At 36.9% G+C, this 22,428-nt stretch overlaps 1 protein-coding gene across 1 annotated transcript in view; it reads right to left on the minus strand.

Moving 5' to 3' along the window:
• LOC119781506 (citron Rho-interacting kinase) overlaps positions 1-22,428 on the minus strand; it is a 181,196-nt gene that overhangs the window by 37,926 nt on the left and 120,842 nt on the right. The window contains 3 exon segments of the mRNA XM_038281998.1: positions 8,330-8,500; positions 17,672-17,695; positions 17,878-18,036. Of these exon segments, the coding sequence (XP_038137926.1) occupies positions 8,330-8,500; positions 17,672-17,695; positions 17,878-18,036 (354 nt within the window).

Here is a 22,428-nt window from a genome sequence, read left to right on the forward strand (position 1 = left end):
AAACAGGACCTTTTGGACCGCCTCCTCCCAAGCGGGATCAGCTGAGTCTTACACTGAGCGACGGATTGGAGGAGGTTTGGATCCAGCCACCTTTGAGCACGCTGAGATCTCTCCGAGTAAGGAAGTCATCTTCACCTCGACCCGTTCAAGTACCACAGGAAAACTGAGTTGCAACCAGCGGCCACATCATTCCACTCCGTCCGAGTTCTGGGTAAACCCTGTTCCGCCCTCCACCGAATCAAACATTCTCTGGAAGACCAACACACAGACTGGAGTCTAAGTGTCTCTACTTCTCTGGAAACATCAGTGGCAACAAATCCTCTCCTTCAAGATTGACAACTCCAATTTCCCACTGAGCCTGAACCTACCAGCCTGTCTCCCCTTCGTCTTCCAGTTTCCGGCTGAGCAGAGTTCGGAGGAACTCTGCGCCAAACTCAATATACCCTTCAATAAAACCCGTTGAACTTTTATATTGTGTCTCTCTGTTTGGCTTCACTGCATGTGGGTCCGAGCCTTAGAAAGAATCATGACAGTTATAACTGTAATTTACTTATTCCCCAAGGTTCTTAGTCTTTTACATAATGGTTTTACTTCTGGATCGGCTGTTTAAAATCCAGTCGTCACCAATTTAATAATTTACACTACAGCTAAAAGCTGAGAATGTGATAAAGTAAGTTTATAGTTGAAGATGCAATTGGCTGATTATGATAACCTTGGAAAGCGATGTATAATCCACAGGAGCTTCTAGCAACATAAGAGACGGTCTTGGAAACATCGTATATGTGGAGCATTTGGGAAAGACATCCACCGCTTTAGTGCTTAGCAGGTTTATACAGTAAGAGTCAAAGAAATGATCAGAACAGGACTAAAAGCATAGATCTAGTAGTTGGCTTAGCCTGCTACCAATCATGGTTGATCATCATGCAACGATTCCTAATTAGGGAGCTCCTTTAGGATTCAGAAGAGAATGAACTGAGAGAGGTCAGGTGTGACTGGAGGCCTTGCTCCCACATATGAGCTCCCAGAGATTCTGGGAAGAGAACAGCAGCACATCCAGCAGAAACATACTCAAAAAGTCCACTGGGTTCAACTCAAAGTCCGCCATCCGGCTCCTTTTAAATATACACTTTGCTCAAAAACCCTAATATAAATGTTTAAATTGGTTAACATGCAGTCGAGCCCTAAAGAGCTCTGCTCATGAACTAATACATAATTCCATCTCAGCCAGAGTTACACAACATCCTCTGACAGGCGTTATTAAGGGCAAAGGCTCGACAAGGAAGGATCACCATAGCTCTCATACAGACCATGACAAAGAATATTAATACTCTCTGCCAATGGGCAGAAAAAAAAACATAAAAAAACAGTAAAATCCCTGCTGTCCTGTCAGAAAATGGGAGTTAGAAAATTGAAATGTGTCAGGCAATGTAAACAACACGTCTCTGGTGTTTTTTTTAATGAAACAGTTAATTTACTAGTGTTTTACCTGCTTTGTAGCGACACCCAAACTCTGGTATCTGGCAGATTAAATAATGATATAATGAATAATATGATGGATTTTACTTAATTGTCCTAATGTGCAAACTTGCCCTCTGCATCTAAATCCAGGCATACGCTGTACGATACTTTCAATGGTTGTACTCAGCTACAATTTAAACTGTATGACCAAGACTCAGGGTTCATAGCTCACTGTGCGGCATGACGCTCTGATACGATCTAACTCCTCACACTGCGCGTCCAAAAACCACACATGGGACTCAAGACACGGAGCTGGCCGGACTCGTCAATCTGGAAGAAGAACCGCCTTGTTTGCATATGTGCAGTGCATGAGGTTCAGGTTTGCTTCAGTGCACGGAATTTCAGGCCTCAACAGGGATTCTGAAAGAGACCGATGCTACCTTCACAACGCACACACTTTGGGCAGTAGAAGCAGCCGGTTTCCATGCAAAGACTATGGTCAATGCAACGTATCTTAACGCACCTAAGCATCTGAAGCAGCTGCTGCTGGGGATTTCCACTGACAGCGCACCACCAGTATGTGGGGGTCTAAACGGCTCTGACAGCAAAATCATTTTTAATGCAGGATGGTAATCTATAGCACTGAAACAGCTCTGGTGAAAGTCACTAATGATATTCTCATGGCCTCAGATAATGGACTTGTATCTGTGCTCGTCCTGTTGGATCTCAGCCTGCATTTGATACAGTTGATCATAATATTCTTTTAGAAAGACTTGAATATTTTGTTGGAATTAAAGGAACAGCACTAGACTGGTTTAAATCTGATCTATCTGATCGATTTCAGCAGTGTTGTGCCTGAACGCGTTCATTGAACGAAAGTTCATGAACTCGTTCATATTTTGGGCGAACGTGAACTGAACGTACCGTATTACTGCCTGATGAACGTTATTGTGAACTCGTTCATTCTGGTGTCTGTGAACGGCACGCTCTCTCAGTTCAACTTTGTTCAATAGGTTGCCAGATTTCTATAAAGCCCTCCAGGCGAAACCCCGGCTAAATCACACCGTAAACAGGCGTTAATATGTAGCGGAAAAAACACCCAATCTGGCAACACCAGCTACCAGTGTCGTAGCCTACAGCCGCGTGCGTCATCAAAACAAAATGCAGCGTGGAAGCCACAGCAGCATGGAGGCGACAAAGCAGCAGTATGATCACTTAAAACAATTTTATGACCAGGTGGTCGGTGAGGATGATGGCAACAATCTTACATTTCTCTGCAAACTTTGCCCGCCGGCTTTCAGTAAAAAAAATCCGCACTTAAACCTGCCTGGTATAATTTTCCAGGATTCCTTTTTAGTATGTACTGAAATGGGATTTCAAATAGAAAAAAATAATAAAAATAAAAAAAACATTTGCACCTTAAAGACTACTTTCCTGTTTTTCTTTTAATAATTCCTCATAAAAAAGACCAGTCAAGCAGCACATTTTTCCTGATGTTTTTGAGAATATACTGTAGGGGTGAAAGCTGCAGCTGCTACTAGTGTGAAGTGAATGGACAGCAACAAAGCGTTAAAGCAACAATGGGGAAATGCTGTCCCCTCAATGCTAATGGAAACCCTGGTTGGATAAGGATTCAAAACTGGATATGAAGATGAAATCTGACGCACAGTTTCAGAGTTACAACTGATAAAATAATTGCTGTCTGTGGTTCTACAGTAGGCTATGGTGTAATTGAGCAATATATGAAAAAAAAAAGAACTATGAACTAGTTCATTTTTTGGAACTGTGAACTTAGTTCATAATTTTGAATTATGAACTATGAACTGAACTAGTTCATTTTAAAATGTGTGAACTGAACTTTGAACTAGTTCACGTAGAAAGAGAACTTTCCCAACACTGGATTTCAGTTCACGTTAATGACAGATCTTCCTCATGCTCAAAGGTTACCTGTGGAGTACCGCAGGGATCAGTGCTAGGACCAATTCTCTTTACTATACAGTAGAAGCCATTCAAAATTTACCCAGTTTCCTTAATGGGTCCTTGGCTGGTCCCCTAAGATTCCTTAATTATTCCATCAATCTTTGTACTAAAATATTCTTTCTGTCATGATTTGTGGACGTTAAGATCTAAAGAGAAGCGTCATCTGAATGGCTGAATGTTGGAGGGGATTTTGTTGGGAGTTGTAAGGAAGTGGTCTGCCATTTGACAGGGAAGGGCCATTTTCCATGGCTGTTACTGCATATGTGCCCCCAATCAGTATAGAATTATTAGACAGAATGGGATTAATTTCCATTGTTATGCTGATGATACTCAGCTATATGTGTCTATAAATCCAGATGAAACTAACCCATATGCTACATACCAGTAGTCTATGTAAACATAGACAATGGGCAATTTGTGTCTCCAGGGGGATCCTGACTAACCTGACGTAGTCCTACTGAATTCTAGTCAGAATCTGAGTCTGATGCTGCTCCATAGAGCTGTGATTATGGGGCGTGTTTCGAACGAACCAGGAAAAAAAAATGGCTCTGCACTCAATTGGATAGACCTACAACCAATAAGAGCAACGGAGTGCGTGACGTATGTTAAACTTCCTGACCTCAAACGTAAAACGTTACCTACTATGTTTACAACATGGGATTAAAATCACGACATTGCGAGTTATTTACTAAATCAGACGGTCAGATGATCTGTTAACATTTGTAAGTTAGATGAACTTCGTCCACGACGATACCCATAACGTTGGCTTGAAAAACATCGGAGCCTAGCATGTCCCTCCATTTGTTGTTCAGCAGCCAGGATTTTGGGCTCCTGAAAAGGAGCTGACAACGACCGCTGGCTATATCCACCTCGTCGTTCACGCCGAGTTGCATCGCCGTTTGGTGACGTGGTTGATTATGATCCTGACCCCACTTTAGGAACTCCTGATCTATAGGTAAACTACTGGATGCATGTGTAGTTCTGGCATTTTTATTGATTTAGTGACTGATTGTTAACTTGGATCTTGGATCAAAATCTGTGAATCCGACACTTTATTTCATTTTACAGTAAAAACAGAGCAAGCCATAAAAAATCTTTTTCTAATGAGGATAAACTGACCACAGATAATTTTCAGACCTCTGCACTTCAGCATAGGCTGACAAAAACAAACAATATGTAAAACAGAAAAACGATTTTTTGCAAATCATAGCCGTCAGGCAGTGATGGTTTAGAGCAGAATAACATGGAGGGGCATCTGTGTTTCTGCAAGGCAACGCTCTGCAAGCAGAGAGAAATCCTTTTTGTTTTCCTTTGTTCTGACACGTTCCTCTGTAAATCGTGTCTCTCCAGCAAAGCGTCCAAACATCGGGAAGGCTGGGAATTAATAGAATGTTTCTGTCAAAGCCCCTGTGTTTTCCCTTTTTTTTTGGCTGCATAAAACACTAAGCAGTGCTTCAATTCAAAGCCAAATAACTCCATTAATTCCTGTGTAAGTCAGCGTACATGCAGCGCAGGACAAAGATAATCTCTACCTGGGTTCCCTTCTTCTGCTTTAATTCAATTCAGTTTATTTCTATAGCGCCAAATTCACAACACATGTCATCTCAGGTCACTTTACAGTTCAGCAGATCTTTCAGGCAAATTGGGTCAAAGTTGTATCTAATCTTCTATCTAAGTAAAACCAGTTGATTGCATCGACTCATTGACTCTTCAGCAATCCCTCACACTAAGCATGCTTGTAGCGACAGTGGAGAGGAAAAACTCCCTTTGAACAGGAAGAAACCTCCAGCAGAACCAGGCTCAGTGTGAGCGGCCATCTGCTGAGGCCCACTGGGGTTCAAGGAGACAGAAGCAGACATAGAAAAAGAAGCATAGATACAAAAGGTTACTGTAAAAGGCGGCCCCATCCAGGAAACACACAGCCAGGCAGACGAGCTCCGAGCCAGCTCCCATGTCAGAGGATGAAGAGAGCACATCCAGTTAGTCACAGTCAGAGAAGCAGGACTACACTGGAAAACAGGCCAAGCTCCAACATCTAGAAACAAAGGTGTTGATGGCAGCAGCACAGCTGATATTTCTCTCCAGGATGGAGTCACAGCCAAACAGGAACAGACCAGATGAAGCTACTATGAGAAAAAGCAGAGAGAGCAGAACGTTAGAGATTGAACTAACAGATTCTGCAGAGTGGGAGAATAGAGATAGAATGAAGCAGAATGATGAAAAAGGGGTCCCTATGTCCTCCAGCAGTCTAAGCCTATAGCAGCAGAACTATAGAGATAGCTCAGGATAACCTGAGCCACTCTAACTAGAAGCTTTATCAAAAATGAAAGTTTTAAGCCTAGCCTTAAAAGTAGACAGGGTGTCTGCCTCACTGACTAAAACTGGTAGTTGGTTCCACAGGAGAGGAGCCTGATAACTAAAAGATCTGCCTCCCATTCTACTTTTAGAAATTCTAGGAACCACTAGTAAACCTGCAGATTGAGAGCGAAGTGCTCTGTTAGGAACATAAGGAACAATCAGATCTCTGATATCAGATGGAGCTTGGCCATTTAAGGCTTTGTATGTGAGAAGGAGGATTTTAAATTCTATTCTGGATTTAACAGGAAGCCAATGAAGAGAAGCCAGGATAGCAGAGATATGATCTCTCTTTTTCATTTCCATCAGAACTCTGGCTGCAGCATTTTGGATCAGCTGAAGGCTTCTAACTACAGTCCCTGATAGTAAAATCCACAAATTGTGGATAGTTTCATCTTTATTGTTTCTTTAAATCCATTTCATGGTTTACAGATAAACTCAGATATCAGAATCCTGTTTTGCTCTATTATCTGTGTTTCAGCAGCGATATAGCAAACCTATGTAGATGCAGGCGTCTACGACGAGGCTAATTAATTAAACACCCGGACCGGTTCAAACCAGCCTGAAGGTGAAACCAGCTGCGGCTCTCACTTCCTCATCCAGCCTTCCTCACTAAGCGCTTTTAAACCTCTCTGAGATCATAACCGTTTCCTTCTCAACCATCTGATTGATTTCACTGCAGATTCTCATCACCGGCCTTCAGCTTGTCTCTTTACTGCTGTTATGGAAGGTATCCCAGAAACAATCATTAGGATATTTCATAGGTTGAAAACATCTGTAACAGGAGATGAAAGGCAGCAGTGTTTCCTCGTATCAGGCCTTTTACGTCCTGCTCTGTTCACAGATTTTTCAGCATCTTCTGTGACCTTTGTTTCACTGTTTAGTGCCATCAGTTTAAAACTGTCATCATAAACATGACAGAGTCGTAAAAGAGAAAAGACTTTACTGCTATGAAGTAACTCTCGTTTTAACGCAGAATTCTTTGGTCACGTTAAAACACTTATTCCCACCGGTGAAAATGATTGATTAGAGAGTTTAACCGATCAGAAAACCGAGTTTGGGGGGGGGCTTTAAAACTAAAAGAGGGGTGTTTTGGTTTAAACTCCTGGTTTGAGAGAGAAGTTTGAGAGAGAAGAATCTGCCGCAGCTGCTGCCAATGTCTGCAGTTCGTGGAAATTGATGATCCAGTACTGTTTGGTCCGCTGGCGGCTCTGCTTGGTAGGATTTGTTTGACCCCTCATCTGGGGAAGCAACATTCCAGGGGCTTTTTGGCCCACTAGGGTATCTGTACCTGGACTGCCAGGGAATGTCTGCTTCTCTAGTAGTCTGCTTGGGTCCTGGGAACCAGAGGGGCCGCCCCTCTAGATCCCCCCCTGGGATTGAATTTAGTTCCCCTGGAACAAGCAGTTCTCCGCTAAGCCTGATGGTGGCACCAGTGATCCATCATGTGGAGTTTCCTACTTTGACATTTTAAAGCTGGTATATTCACAAACACATAATGCAAAAAGCATCAGAAAATATAGAGATAAAGAGGAAATAAAAGGACTGATACAGAATGTTTGCTCATTTATGAGATTTTCTAAGGCAGAGTTAGTCTCTGCAGTCTCCTCTAAAGATAAACAACATTGCTCCACCCATTTAATGTATTTATCATATAGAACCATAAATCAATTTGAACATCACTAATCTGGAAATTAATTTTTTTAATTTAACCTTTATTTAACCAGGAAAAATCCCATCGCGATTAAAAACCTCTTTTTTAAGGGAGTCCTGGCCAAGAGGCAGCAAAGTTACATAATAAACTGAGATATATTAAATTAAATGACAGGAACATAAAAAATAATAATTTCAAGTAAAATAATTACAGATCATGAGGCTGCTTTAAATTCTTTCACTTTTAACTTAAAAGCATTTAAAGATAAAAACTTTGTCAACTTCTAGTTTCTGTGTTAAATATCTTAGATATAATGATGTTGGAGCTTGGCCTGTTTTCCAGTGTAGTCCTGTTTCTCTGACTGTGACTAACTGGATGTGCTCTCTTCATCCTCTGACATGGGAGCTGGCTCGGAGCTCGTCTGCCTGGCTGTGTGTTTCCTGGACGGGGCCGCCTGTGGAGCTGGTTGACAGTTGCCTTTTGTATCTATGCTTCTTTTTCTATGTCTGCTTCTGTCTCCTTGAACCCCAGTCAGCCTCAGCAGATGGCCGCTCACACTGAGCCTGGTTCAGCTGGAGGTTTCTTCCTGTTAAAAAGGAGTTTTTCCTCTCCACTGTTGCTACAAGCTTGCTTAGTGTGAGGGATTGCTGAAGAGTCAATGAGTCGATGCAATCAGCTGGTTTTCCTTAGAGAGAAAACTTTTAACCAATCCGACTGTAAGATCTGGTTAAATGGTTTATAAATGACCTGAGATGGCACGTGTTGTGAATTTGGGCAACAGAAATAAACTGAATCGAATTGAAGATGACCAAGTAACTGCATTGATGCATGTGGTGATCATGGAGGAATGAGGGTTTTAGAGGTTTGTTTTCTGTGACTCACCAAGACAGGTCGCTGCTTGGCGACCAAAGTGGACGGTATCCAGGCATACGGTACACTTGGCGGCCCTCATGTTTAGTCCCACTGTGAATCGGTGAGGGGTGTTGTGGTGGAGCGACCTCTCTCTCTCCCGCTCTCGGTCTCTCTGGCTGTCCTTCAAACGGCGGCTGTACTCTGAATACAGACAGGAAGCAGAGTGAGGGCACCCGGCCCCAGCCTCTCCTACAGGTACATCCAAAACCTCAAAACCTCAGAGCGTCACGCTGCAAAAGGAACTGGAAGACGTGGAGCAGAATGCGTGAGGGAGTAAACTCTGAAGACAAAACGCTTGAAAAGTCGAATCATTTCTAATCGTTGGGTTTACTGTAGCTTGTAGCGACGTTTCTGAATGTCAAAGGGATTATCCAGTCAGGGTGAAATGTCTTTAATGTGTTTTTGTCTTGAAATGCTCTGAACTTCCTTATCAATGCGTTTTGCACCGTGTTTTTTTTTTCTCCTACACTGTTTACATTTGATCACTGCTGCACTTTATAGAATAGAAATGTTTATTCACTGTCTGCAAGCTGCACAAAACTAAATTTCGTTTTTCATACACTATGTATACAAAATGACAATAAAAGCTGTCTATATTAATGTGTATGCTGAAGAAAATAGCCCGACTCACACGCATTTTTAGAGCCGACAATGATTTTAGATGATTACATTTTTATTTAGTGCTTAACAGTCAAATAAATGTTTGATCGGTGGATTGTCTCTGCTTCATGTCTGAGCTGTGACTCTCACTGAAACTGATGAAACTAATAAAGAAGTTATTTCTTTCTGCAATTATTCAAAGCAAATTATCAGAAAAACACAAAAAATAATACAAAAAAATTCAAATTGTTTAGTTTCAGGACTACGGAAGAGGATTAGGGGCACTGAAAAAAAAAAAAAAAAAGCCCCTGGACTGTTGCTCCCCCTGATTTTTTTTATTTTATTTCAGTATAGTATGGGAAAAAAGTCAGAATTCTGACTTTAATGTCAGAATTTTGACTTTTTTCTCAGAATTCTGACTTTAATCTCAGAATTCTGACTTTTTTCCCAGAATTCTGACTTTTTTATTGTCAGAATTTAGTCCGAATTCTGAGAAAAAAGTCAGTTTTGTTAAACTGAAATATAATTTAAAAATCAGTTAACTTTTCTTTTTTTTTTCAGTGGCCCTAATCCTCTTCCATACAGGACCATTTAATTATCCAGTTACTTTATTTCAATCATAAGCACTGGAAAAACAATCTGGAAATAAGTAAAGAATTCTCAAATTAAGTGTATTTACCCTTGATTTGAATAGGTAAATGAGACAATTTCCCAATCGAATTAGTCTTTTTACTCTTAAAATAAGATAATTAGATAATATGCACTTGCAATAAGACGATGCAATTGTGCACTGGAATCTAGAAATAAGTGAACATTCCTTAAATTAACAGTATTTACCCTTAATTTGAGTAGGTAAATGAGATAGTTTGCCAATGGAATGAGTATTTTTATTCTTAAAATAAGATAATTAGATAATATGACTTATAATAAGACAATGTAATTGTGTTTTCTTATTTTAAGTATAAATTGTCTTGTTCCATTGGCAAAATGTCTCTTTAACCACCTAAGTCCAAGAAAAAATGCACTAATTTTAAGAAAAAAATGACTTCTAGATTTCGATTTTTTTCCAGTGTGTGGCAAAATTTCTTATTTTATTATCTCCTCAATTCAAGAGAAAATGCACTTATTTTAAGGAAAAATGGAGTTATGTAGATTTTGATTTTTTCCAGTGCAGTGAATTTGCTGAGGTGAATAAACTGTAATCGCCGCAGCAATCACTGCAGTTCTCCACTGTTTCACCTCTGCTTTGGAAATGGATGCAGCTTTGCAGGAAGAACCGAGGAAGACAAACCACAGCCTGTTGATGAAGAGGAACAAAAGCACCAACTACACTGCAAAAAACGAAATCTACATAAGTCATTTTTTTCTTCAAATAAGTGCATTTGTTCTTGAATTGAGGAGGTAAAAGAGACATTTTGCCAATGGAACGAGACAATTTACATTTAAAATAAGAAAACACAATTGCATGTCTTATTTCAAGTGCATATTATCTAATTATCTTATTTTAAGAGTAAAAATACTCATTCAATTGGCAAACTATCTCATTTACCTAATTAAAATAAGGATAAATACTCTTAATTTAAGAAAATCTTACTTATTTCTAGATCGTTTTTGCAGTGTAAATGTACAGAGATGCTTTTACTGTTAGGATTTAAATCCTTTTCTCATCTACGGTAAGAACTTGGATGCAGCTATGAGGTGATATTAGCGATAATATTCATTAGAAATCTGGCTCTGCCCTGGTTTGCCATTTGGTGATGTTTATCCCTGTCATTATGAAATCCAACAGTCAGGTGCTTTTCTCAGATGACAGCTCCTGTGTGGGCGCGAGATGAGAGGTCAGCCTAGCTCCCCATCAGTCCCTCCCCCGTAGAAATAAACAGCAACACAGACAGCTGAGCACAAAGACAGAAGAATCCACAATCAAACCATCTACCACTGATTTATACAGAAGCATTTCCTTTTAACAACCGCCACAGATTAGTTAATCAAGCTAAGTCGATCTGCTAAACTTAACCTATATTTGATTCTTCTTTGCTCCAATGACAGAGCTCCATGTTTCCCACCAAAAATGATCTAGAAATAAATGAAAATTTCTTAAATTAAGTTTATTTATCCTTAATTTGAGTAGATAAATTAGATGATTTGCCAATAGAATGAGATTTGTTTATACACTGGAAAAAATCCAAATCTTGATAAGTCATTTTTTCTTAAAATAATCTTTACATGTTTTTTGATTGAGTAAATAAAAGTGACATTTTGCCAATGGAACAAGACAATTTACTCTTAAAATAGGAAAACACAATTGCATTGTCTTATTTCAAGTGCATTTTATCTAATTATCTTATTTAAAGAGTAAAAATACTAATTCCATTGGCAAACTATCTCATTTACCTACTCAAATTAAGGGTAAATACACTTAATTTAAGAAAATTTTACTTATTTCTAAATCATTTTTCCAGTGTAACCTGATTCCGTCAGATGGATTTGCTCCGCATATCCATCTGGAAACCTTCCGTTGAAGTAATTTTGGGAAGGGGCGAAAATACTGGTTAGCTGATTGGCCTATGCTGGTGATTGACGGGCCAAATAAACCAATCAGATCAACGAAGCATATGACGTACTAACAGAGCGACGACGAAGAGGAGCCAATTGATAGATCAAACTCTTGCCGAAACCAGTCGGGAGAAGAGCAAAAACATCTTTTCCTCTGAGAAAAGCCTCCAGAGCAGTGTTTTGCTCTTCTTTCAGTGAAGAAATACTCTGTAATTCCGATAAAACTTGCTCGATAGCCACGCTAACGCTAGTTTCATCGGCTGAAGCCGCCGTGTTCTTTAGACTGAACTGTCGCGCTTCTCGTTGCGTCACACCTCAACCCGCCTCAAAGCCAACGCTGATTGGACGTTCGTTTGGTGAACGGCTCCAAATTCTCTTTAACGGAGAGTCTCCAGACTGATCATCGAGTGAAACCTTGAAATCTCCCGAGATCAGGATGGTCTCACGAGGCTAATTTGTTTACTCTTAAATACGATAATTAGAAAATATTCACTTGAAATAAGACAATGCAATTGTTTTTTTCTTATTTTAAATGTAAATTGTCTCCTTCCATTGGCAAAGTCTCTCACCTACCTCCTCAATCCAAGAAAAAAATCACTTATTTTAAGAAAAAATTACTTATTTAGATTTACATTTTTTGCAGCGTACTCATTCCATTGGCAAACTATCTCATTTACAGACTCAAATTAAGGGTAAATACACTTAATTGAAGAAAATTGTACTTATTTCTAGATTATTTTTCCAGTGCAAATCTTCCTTCATACACTGCTAAAAATTTAAATCTAAATAGACATTTTTTTTCTTTAAATAAGTGCATTTGTTCTTGAATTGAGGAGGTAAGTGAGACAGTTTGCTAATGGAACAAGACAATTTAAGAGTAAATATACTCATTCCATTGGCAGACTATGTCGTTTACCTACTGAAATTGAGAGTAAATACACTTAATTCTAGAAAATCTTTCTAGATAATTTTTCAACACTGCAAAAACGATCTACAAATAAGTAAAAATTTATTAAATCAAGTGAATTTACTCTTAATTTGAGAGGGAAAATAGGGTGATTTGCCAATGGAATGAGTATTTTTACTCTTAGAATAAGTTAATTAGATAATATGCACTTGAAATAAGACAATGCACTTCTTTTTTCTTATTTCAAGTGTAAATTGTCTTGTTTTATTGGCAAAATGTCTCACTTACCCCCTTAATTGAAGAGAAAATGCACTTATTTGAAGAAAAAAATTACTTTATTAGATTTACATTTTTTGCAGTGCAGTGTAATAAACCATTCCTTACACTGGAAAAACGATCTAGAAATATGTAAAAAAATTCTTAAATTAAGTGTATTTACCCTTAATTTCAGTGGGTGAATAAGAGGATTTGTCAATGGAATGAGTATTTTTACTTTTAAAATAAGATAATTAGATAAAATGCACCTGAAATAAGACAATGCAATTTTTTTTTTCTTATTTTAATGGTAAATTGTCTTGTTCCGTTGGCAAAATGTTTCTCTTACCTCCTTAATCCAAGAACAAATGCACTTATTTTAAGAAAAAATTACTTATCTAGATTTTGATTTTATCCAGTGTTGGCAAGCTATCTCATTTACCAACTCAAATTAAGGGTAAATACACTTAATTGAACAAAAAGTTTACTTATTTCTAGATTATTTTTCCAGTGCAAATCTAAATAGACATTTTTTTTCTTTAAATAAGTGCATTTGTTCTTGAATTGAGGAGGTAAGTGAGACAGTTTGCTAATGGAACAAGACAATTTAAGAGTAAATATACTCATTCCATTGGCAGACTATGTCGTTTACCTACTGAAATTGAGAGTAAATACACTTAATTCTAGAAAATCTTTCTAGATAATTTTTCAACACTGCAAAAACGATCTACAAATAAGTAAAAATTTATTAAATCAAGTGAATTTACTCTTAATTTGAGAGGGAAAATAGGGTGATTTGCCAATGGAATGAGTATTTTTACTCTTAGAATAAGTTAATTAGATAATATGCACTTGAAATAAGACAATGCACTTCTTTTTTCTTATTTCAAGTGTAAATTGTCTTGTTTTATTGGCAAAATGTCTCACTTACCCCCTTAATTGAAGAGAAAATGCACTTATTTGAAGAAAAAAATTACTTTATTAGATTTACATTTTTTGCAGTGCAGTGTAATAAACCATTCCTTACACTGGAAAAACGATCTAGAAATATGTAAAAAAATTCTTAAATTAAGTGTATTTACCCTTAATTTCAGTGGGTGAATAAGAGGATTTGTCAATGGAATGAGTATTTTTACTTTTAAAATAAGATAATTAGATAAAATGCACCTGAAATAAGACAATGCAATTTTTTTTTTCTTATTTTAATGGTAAATTGTCTTGTTCCGTTGGCAAAATGTTTCTCTTACCTCCTTAATCCAAGAACAAATGCACTTATTTTAAGAAAAAATTACTTATCTAGATTTTGATTTTATCCAGTGTTGGCAAGCTATCTCATTTACCAACTCAAATTAAGGGTAAATACACTTAATTGAACAAAAAGTTTACTTATTTCTAGATTATTTTTCCAGTGCAAATCTAAATAGACATTTTTTTTCTTTAAATAAGTGCATTTGTTCTTGAATTGAGGAGGTAAGTGAGACAGTTTGCTAATGGAACAAGACAATTTAAGAGTAAATATACTCATTCCATTGGCAGACTATGTCGTTTACCTACTGAAATTGAGAGTAAATACACTTAATTCTAGAAAATCTTTCTAGATAATTTTTCAACACTGCAAAAACGATCTACAAATAAGTAAAAATTTATTAAATCAAGTGAATTTACTCTTAATTTGAGAGGGAAAATAGGGTGATTTGCCAATGGAATGAGTATTTTTACTCTTAGAATAAGTTAATTAGATAATATGCACTTGAAATAAGACAATGCACTTCTTTTTTCTTATTTCAAGTGTAAATTGTCTTGTTTTATTGGCAAAATGTCTCACTTACCCCCTTAATTGAAGAGAAAATGCACTTATTTGAAGAAAAAAATTACTTTATTAGATTTACATTTTTTGCAGTGCAGTGTAATAAACCATTCCTTACACTGGAAAAACGATCTAGAAATATGTAAAAAAATTCTTAAATTAAGTGTATTTACCCTTAATTTCAGTGGGTGAATAAGAGGATTTGTCAATGGAATGAGTATTTTTACTTTTAAAATAAGATAATTAGATAAAATGCACCTGAAATAAGACAATGCAATTTTTTTTTTCTTATTTTAATGGTAAATTGTCTTGTTCCGTTGGCAAAATGTTTCTCTTACCTCCTTAATCCAAGAACAAATGCACTTATTTTAAGAAAAAATTACTTATCTAGATTTTGATTTTATCCAGTGTTGGCAAGCTATCTCATTTACCAACTCAAATTAAGGGTAAATACACTTAATTGAACAAAAAGTTTACTTATTTCTAGATTATTTTTCCAGTGCAAATCTAAATAGACATTTTTTTTCTTTAAATAAGTGCATTTGTTCTTGAATTGAGGAGGTAAGTGAGACAGTTTGCTAATGGAACAAGACAATTTAAGAGTAAATATACTCATTCCATTGGCAGACTATGTCGTTTACCTACTGAAATTGAGAGTAAATACACTTAATTCTAGAAAATCTTTCTAGATAATTTTTCAACACTGCAAAAACGATCTACAAATAAGTAAAAATTTATTAAATCAAGTGAATTTACTCTTAATTTGAGAGGGAAAATAGGGTGATTTGCCAATGGAATGAGTATTTTTACTCTTAGAATAAGTTAATTAGATAATATGCACTTGAAATAAGACAATGCACTTCTTTTTTCTTATTTCAAGTGTAAATTGTCTTGTTTTATTGGCAAAATGTCTCACTTACCCCCTTAATTGAAGAGAAAATGCACTTATTTGAAGAAAAAAATTACTTTATTAGATTTACATTTTTTGCAGTGCAGTGTAATAAACCATTCCTTACACTGGAAAAACGATCTAGAAATATGTAAAAAAATTCTTAAATTAAGTGTATTTACCCTTAATTTCAGTGGGTGAATAAGAGGATTTGTCAATGGAATGAGTATTTTTACTTTTAAAATAAGATAATTAGATAAAATGCACCTGAAATAAGACAATGCAATTTTTTTTTTCTTATTTTAATGGTAAATTGTCTTGTTCCGTTGGCAAAATGTTTCTCTTACCTCCTTAATCCAAGAACAAATGCACTTATTTTAAGAAAAAATTACTTATCTAGATTTTGATTTTATCCAGTGTTGGCAAGCTATCTCATTTACCAACTCAAATTAAGGGTAAATACACTTAATTGAACAAAAAGTTTACTTATTTCTAGATTATTTTTCCAGTGCAAATCTAAATAGACATTTTTTTTCTTTAAATAAGTGCATTTGTTCTTGAATTGAGGAGGTAAGTGAGACAGTTTGCTAATGGAACAAGACAATTTAAGAGTAAATATACTCATTCCATTGGCAGACTATGTCGTTTACCTACTGAAATTGAGAGTAAATACACTTAATTCTAGAAAATCTTTCTAGATAATTTTTCAACACTGCAAAAACGATCTACAAATAAGTAAAAATTTATTAAATCAAGTGAATTTACTCTTAATTTGAGAGGGAAAATAGGGTGATTTGCCAATGGAATGAGTATTTTTACTCTTAGAATAAGTTAATTAGATAATATGCACTTGAAATAAGACAATGCACTTCTTTTTTCTTATTTCAAGTGTAAATTGTCTTGTTTTATTGGCAAAATGTCTCACTTACCCCCTTAATTGAAGAGAAAATGCACTTATTTGAAGAAAAAAATTACTTTATTAGATTTACATTTTTTGCAGTGCAGTGTAATAAACCATTCCTTACACTGGAAAAACGATCTAGAAATATGTAAAAAAATTCTTAAATTAAGTGTATTTACCCTTAATTTCAGTGGGTGAATAAGAGGATTTGTCAATGGAATGAGTATTTTTACTTTTAAAATAAGATAATTAGATAAAATGCACCTGAAATAAGACAATGCAATTTTTTTTTTCTTATTTTAATGGTAAATTGTCTTGTTCCGTTGGCAAAATGTTTCTCTTACCTCCTTAATCCAAGAACAAATGCACTTATTTTAAGAAAAAATTACTTATCTAGATTTTGATTTTATCCAGTGTTGGCAAGCTATCTCATTTACCAACTCAAATTAAGGGTAAATACACTTAATTGAACAAAAAGTTTACTTATTTCTAGATTATTTTTCCAGTGCAAATCTAAATAGACATTTTTTTTCTTTAAATAAGTGCATTTGTTCTTGAATTGAGGAGGTAAGTGAGACAGTTTGCTAATGGAACAAGACAATTTAAGAGTAAATATACTCATTCCATTGGCAGACTATGTCGTTTACCTACTGAAATTGAGAGTAAATACACTTAATTCTAGAAAATCTTTCTAGATAATTTTTCAACACTGCAAAAACGATCTACAAATAAGTAAAAATGTATTAAATTAAGTGAATTTACTCTTAATTTGAGAGGGAAAATAGGGTGATTTGCCAATGGAATGAGTATTTTTACTCTTAGAATAAGTTAATTAGATAAAATGCACTTGAAATAAGACAATGCAATTGTGTTTTCTTATTTTAATTGTAAATTGTCTTGGTCCATTGGAAAAATGTATCCTTTACCTCCTCAATCCAAAAACAAATGCACTTATTTTAGGAGAAAATGAATTAGAAAGATTTAGATTTTTTCTAGTGTACTATCCTCACATTGAAACATGGTGGTAGTTGCATCATGCTGTGGGGATAGCTTTCTTTATTTGCTCTAATTGTGTCTTGTCAGGACTGGATAATTCCTTCAGCTCAGAACGTGGTTTCAAATGATTTGCATTGCAGAGTTTATCACATGGTGACAAGGGAAGTTTAGGTGGACTGTAGTCGGCTGAGTAACAGAGAAACGTTCGGGGAATGAGACTGAAAGCAGCAACTGGGATAAAAGCTGCTCCAGATTTCTAAAGCTTTGCACTGAAGCTCCTCCGACAAACACAATGGGACCTGACATCTGGGACTGTGCAGAGCTTTTCAAATCTGGCCAAAAAACTGCAAAAACAATGATATAAAATCAAAAAATAAAATACATGACTTTGTACAACTTACTTTCAAATGTGACCCTCCTTCCTTCTGAAAGGTGTGTAAAAGAGGATAGTAAAAGCTGTGTGAATAATTCTTCCAAACGTTGGTATTAGCTTTTAATCATGCTGCGTCGTTGCTGCATCAACAGGTTGTTTTTTTTTAGATTTCAGGCTGTGTTCAGGTGTCTGTGTGACCAAACTCTCTCATGGCGGGGATCGTCCTTCACTCACCCTCTGGTGTTGGAGTGTCCTTCCTGCGTCCGGAGCTGGAGGGGGCCAGGCTGGTGGGGCCCTGCTGGTGGTCTGGAGACTTCACCATGGCAGACATGATGATCTGCTGCCTTGCTGAGGCTGGGTTTGCAGCGCTGCAATGATCCTTGCACTGGAGAGCTGAGAGCAAAGTCATCAGATTAACACGGATCCTCTCTGTTAGACTATTTACTGGTTAAAAACTGGTTCATTGTTTCACAAAATCAAGCATTTTCTTCCTCATTAAATGGGTCAAACTACATCTGTTTCATTTTTCCAAATCTTCTTGATTTTTAAATTCAATTAATGCAACTTTTTAGCTTCTTGAGTATGTTTATTCTACGGAAGAGGATTAGGGCCACTGGGGGAAAAAAAAGTTAACTGATTTTTAAATTTAATTTTTTAATTCTGACTTTTTTTCTCAGAATTCTGACTTTAATCTTAGAATACCTACTCTGCCATCTGCTGGTACTGTACACTGCAAAAAATCTAAATCTAGACTAGTCATTTTTTTCTTAAAATAAGTGCATTTGTTCTTGAATTGAGGAGGTAAAAGAGACATTCTGCCAATGGAACAAGACAATTTACACTTAAAATAAGAAAACACAATTGCATTGTCTTATTTGAAGTGCATATTATCTAATTATCTTATTTTAAGAGTAAAATTACTCATTCCATTGGCAAACTATCTCATTTAACTACTCAAATTAAGGGTGAATACACTCAACTTAGGAAATTTTTACTTATTTCTAGATCGTTTTTGCAGTGTACGCTCTTCTTAATGTAAAGAACAAAAATGCCATATCTAAGATTATTAAGGTGTGCAGTAAGATCACGGGTGTTCAACAGAAAAACATGACTGAAATGTATTAAGATCAGGTAATCTGGAAGGCTGAGTCCATTTTGGATAATTATACCCATCCCCTACATAACGAATTTCAGTTTCTACCCTCTGGTTCCCGTTTTAAATACCCACCAGTTCGGACCAACAGATACAAACACTCCTTTATTCCCTCTGCTCTTCAGCTGCTAAACTCTACCAGGAAAAGCAGATAGCCATATGTTGCATGCATTCAGGCCTATGCTCTCATTTGCACATATTTATTTACTTTTTATTATTTTTTTTTACATTTCTGTCTCTTTTATCCACCTTACTTTTATCTTTTTAAATATTTATGTGTCTCTTGTGCTTCTTTTATTTTTTATCTGTGATTTGTGAAATGTGAAAATGTGTGTGAAAGGTGTACTACTACTGCACAAAATTGCCCATACTGGGACAAATAAAAGCTACTGAACTGAACTGAACTGAGAATTCTGACTTTAATCTCAGAATTCTGGATCTTAATGTAGATGGGAACCATGAAGGGAGAGATGTGGAGCACTCAGCTTCACTGACAAAGATGTGAGTTGTTTGAGAGGGCCAGTAACACATTGGTGGAAAATGACGGAATTAGGCAACTTTTGATGTGCCCGAGGGGTCCCCTCATTAATGGAGGAGCAGAAGGTCATTAAAACAAGAGAGCTAGTCTCTAAAACCCACATGGCTATGGCTTGATGCTAACATGTTTGTTATCTGTCAGAATTCTGAGAAAAAAGTCAGCATTCTGACTTTTTTCCTATGTTAAACTGAAATAAAATTAAAAAATCAGTTAACTTTTGTCTTTTTTCTTAAGTGGCCCTAATTCTCTTCCGTATTATTCCCCAGATGCTAACATTTTATTTATTTTTTACAAACTAACAGGACTTTTAGCTTATTTCCTGCCTCCTCCTCACTGAGGGCTATAGATGGACAGCAGTAGAACGTTCCTGCTCTGATAAGCTGTTCTGGTCTGAGGGAAAGCTTCACATCTTCTTCATCTTCCCACAGCACTAGATTAGCTGCTAGGAACTTTCTTCATCTATTGGTCCAGAGGAGCCCTGCGATGGACTGGACACCTGTCCAGGTGGACCCCCCTCTTACCCATAGACAGCTGGAGATAGATACAAGCGCCCCTCACCGCCCCACTTCAGATAATCGTGACAGAAGATGGAGGGATGGTCCGGAGGATGCCCATAAAAATCACTAATCCTCCCTCATGTTCTACTCTGGACATGAGGAGCTTTTCCACTTAGGCCAAATTTTGGACCAAAAAGCCCAAACTTTAATCTAAACATTTGGTTCCAGTTAAAAAGTCAAACTTATCTATTTATTTTTTGTTTATCTATCAAAATAAGTATTTTTTTAAGAATATAAGTGCATTTGTTCTTGAACTGAGGGGCTAAGTTTTTTTGTTGTCATTACACTGTGATAAGTACAGAGAAATGGAATGAACTCTCTGCATTTAACCCCTCCCCTTGGGGGACAGTTGGCTGCCATTGTGCGGCGCCCGGGGAGCAGTGTGGATTAAGGGACCCAGAGTGGCAGTCTGTGGGAGTGGGGCTCTAACACTAGGGTGACCAAACGTCCGTATTTCCCGGGACATATCCGTATTTCACGTCCTGTCCCGGGCGTCCCGGGTTTTTTTTTGAAAGTGAGGAAATGTCCTGATTTCACTGCGCACGACGCTCCGTGTGACGTAATCTCTGAGCCGCGTCAGTGCGGGCAGCCCTGTTCTTAATCAGAGGCTCTGTTCGAAAACCTGGGCTGCATCCTCCAAGGAGGCGGTCTACCTAGACTGGATCCTTCCAAGTCCTTGAAAATAAGGAGGCCGGAAGAGTTTTGGCTGTAAAATCGAACAGGTCCACCCTTCAGCGGGTTTTACCGCCGTATGCTCTGTTGCTTAGCAACCGTGAAAGTTGACACACAAAGCAGGAAAAGAATGAATACCGAGGTTTTCAAAACTGTTTGTTTATTTATTTATTTTTTTAAAAGTTAAAGTGAACAAAGACTACACTCACAAGAATCCAGAGTGGAATAAAGATTCCAACCACCGGGAGCAGGAACAAATAAAATCAAATGTAATGATAGAAACCTTAGTCAGTTAAATAACCTGCTGCTGTCATCCTGCACACTTTTATATTGTTAAAACACTTTACAGTATTATATTGTTTATATTTTAACTCTTCCCTATTATGTTATTCTTATACATTTTTCTAAGGTCCTCATTTGTGTGACCATTTTCAATAATCTTTCTGCTGCTGTAAATTTGCCCATTGTGGGACAATAAAGGGATTTTCTATTCTATTCTATAAAAGGGGTAGAGAGATATAAGTAAATCTAAACAATTTATTTATAAAAAATATATCTGCAAAATCTCTAATATTCAACAACAAAAAATACTTAGTTAAGCATATTGTGCAAAACAACAATAAAAAAATTAAACTCCTTTCAGATTTATAGTCCCCTCTCTGCAGATATATTAGAATCTGTCCTTAAATTCCAGCCAAACTCATTTATACAGTAACAGATAAAAACCTTTAGATAAACCAAACATTACCGCCACATATCTGACTCTATAACCATTAAAACAACTAGTAACAAGTAACATTTCCTCTCATCACGGAGCAACATTTGTTCTTTCAATCAAACCCCCCCACCCACCCACCCCGCTCCAAGGTGTCCTGGTTTTCCCAAATGAAAATATGGTCACCCTATCTAACACAGAACCTCAGGATTCCAAGTGCAGTGCCCTAACCACTGGGCCACCACTCCCCAAAGCAGGCATTAGCGTGAGCTCACTCCCCCCAGCTGGATAGGAACCCAGGCTTCCTGTTTGCAGCACAGATGACTTACCACTTGAGCTAGCCAGCTGCTAAGTGAGACACTTTGCCCTTTTAACAAGACAATTTACTTTCAAAATAAGAAAACACAATTGCATTGTCTCATTCCATTGGCAAACTATCTCCTTTACCCACTCAAATTAAGGGTAAATACATTTAATTTAAGATTTTTCACTCATTTCTAAATCGTTTACACTGGAAAAAATCAAACCTAGATAAGTAATTTTTTCTTAAAATAGGTGCGTTTGTTCTTGGATTGAGGAGGTAAAAGATACATTTTGCCAATGGAACAAGACAATTTACATTAAAAATAAGAAAAAAACAATTGCATTGTCTTATTTCAAGTGCATATTATCTAATTATCTTATTTTAAGAGTAAAAATACTCATGCATTGGCAAACTATTTCATTTACCTATTCAAATTAAGGGTAAATACCCTTAATTTAAGAACTTTTTACTTATTTCTCAATAATTTTGCAGTGTATGCAGTGCAACATGTCCCTTTGTACTGCAACTCTCTAATCATGGGCCCTGTTCGAAAACCTAGGACGCATCCTTAGAAGACCGGATTCGAAGGCCGAATAGCGCGCTGAGGTCTGGTCGGATTCCAAGAGTCCTCGTTATGCGGCCTTAAAATGCGTCCTTCTTTTTGCCCGATTTGAAGGACGGGTCCGATGTATCCTCGGTATTCTTGGATATCCCAGGATTCATTGCGAGACCAAGCAAGCTGTGATCAGAGGAAAGGTTACTTGGCGCCGAACAGTGGTGAAAATTGGAAGTTCAGTTTAATATAATATAAGTCATTTAATAGTTCCGTCTGAGATTAATGAAAAA

The sequence above is a fragment of the Cyprinodon tularosa genome, unplaced genomic scaffold (assembly GCF_016077235.1).
Source record: "Cyprinodon tularosa strain WSP-4 unplaced genomic scaffold, ASM1607723v1 ctg178, whole genome shotgun sequence".
Lineage (NCBI taxonomy): Eukaryota > Metazoa > Chordata > Actinopteri > Cyprinodontiformes > Cyprinodontidae > Cyprinodon > Cyprinodon tularosa.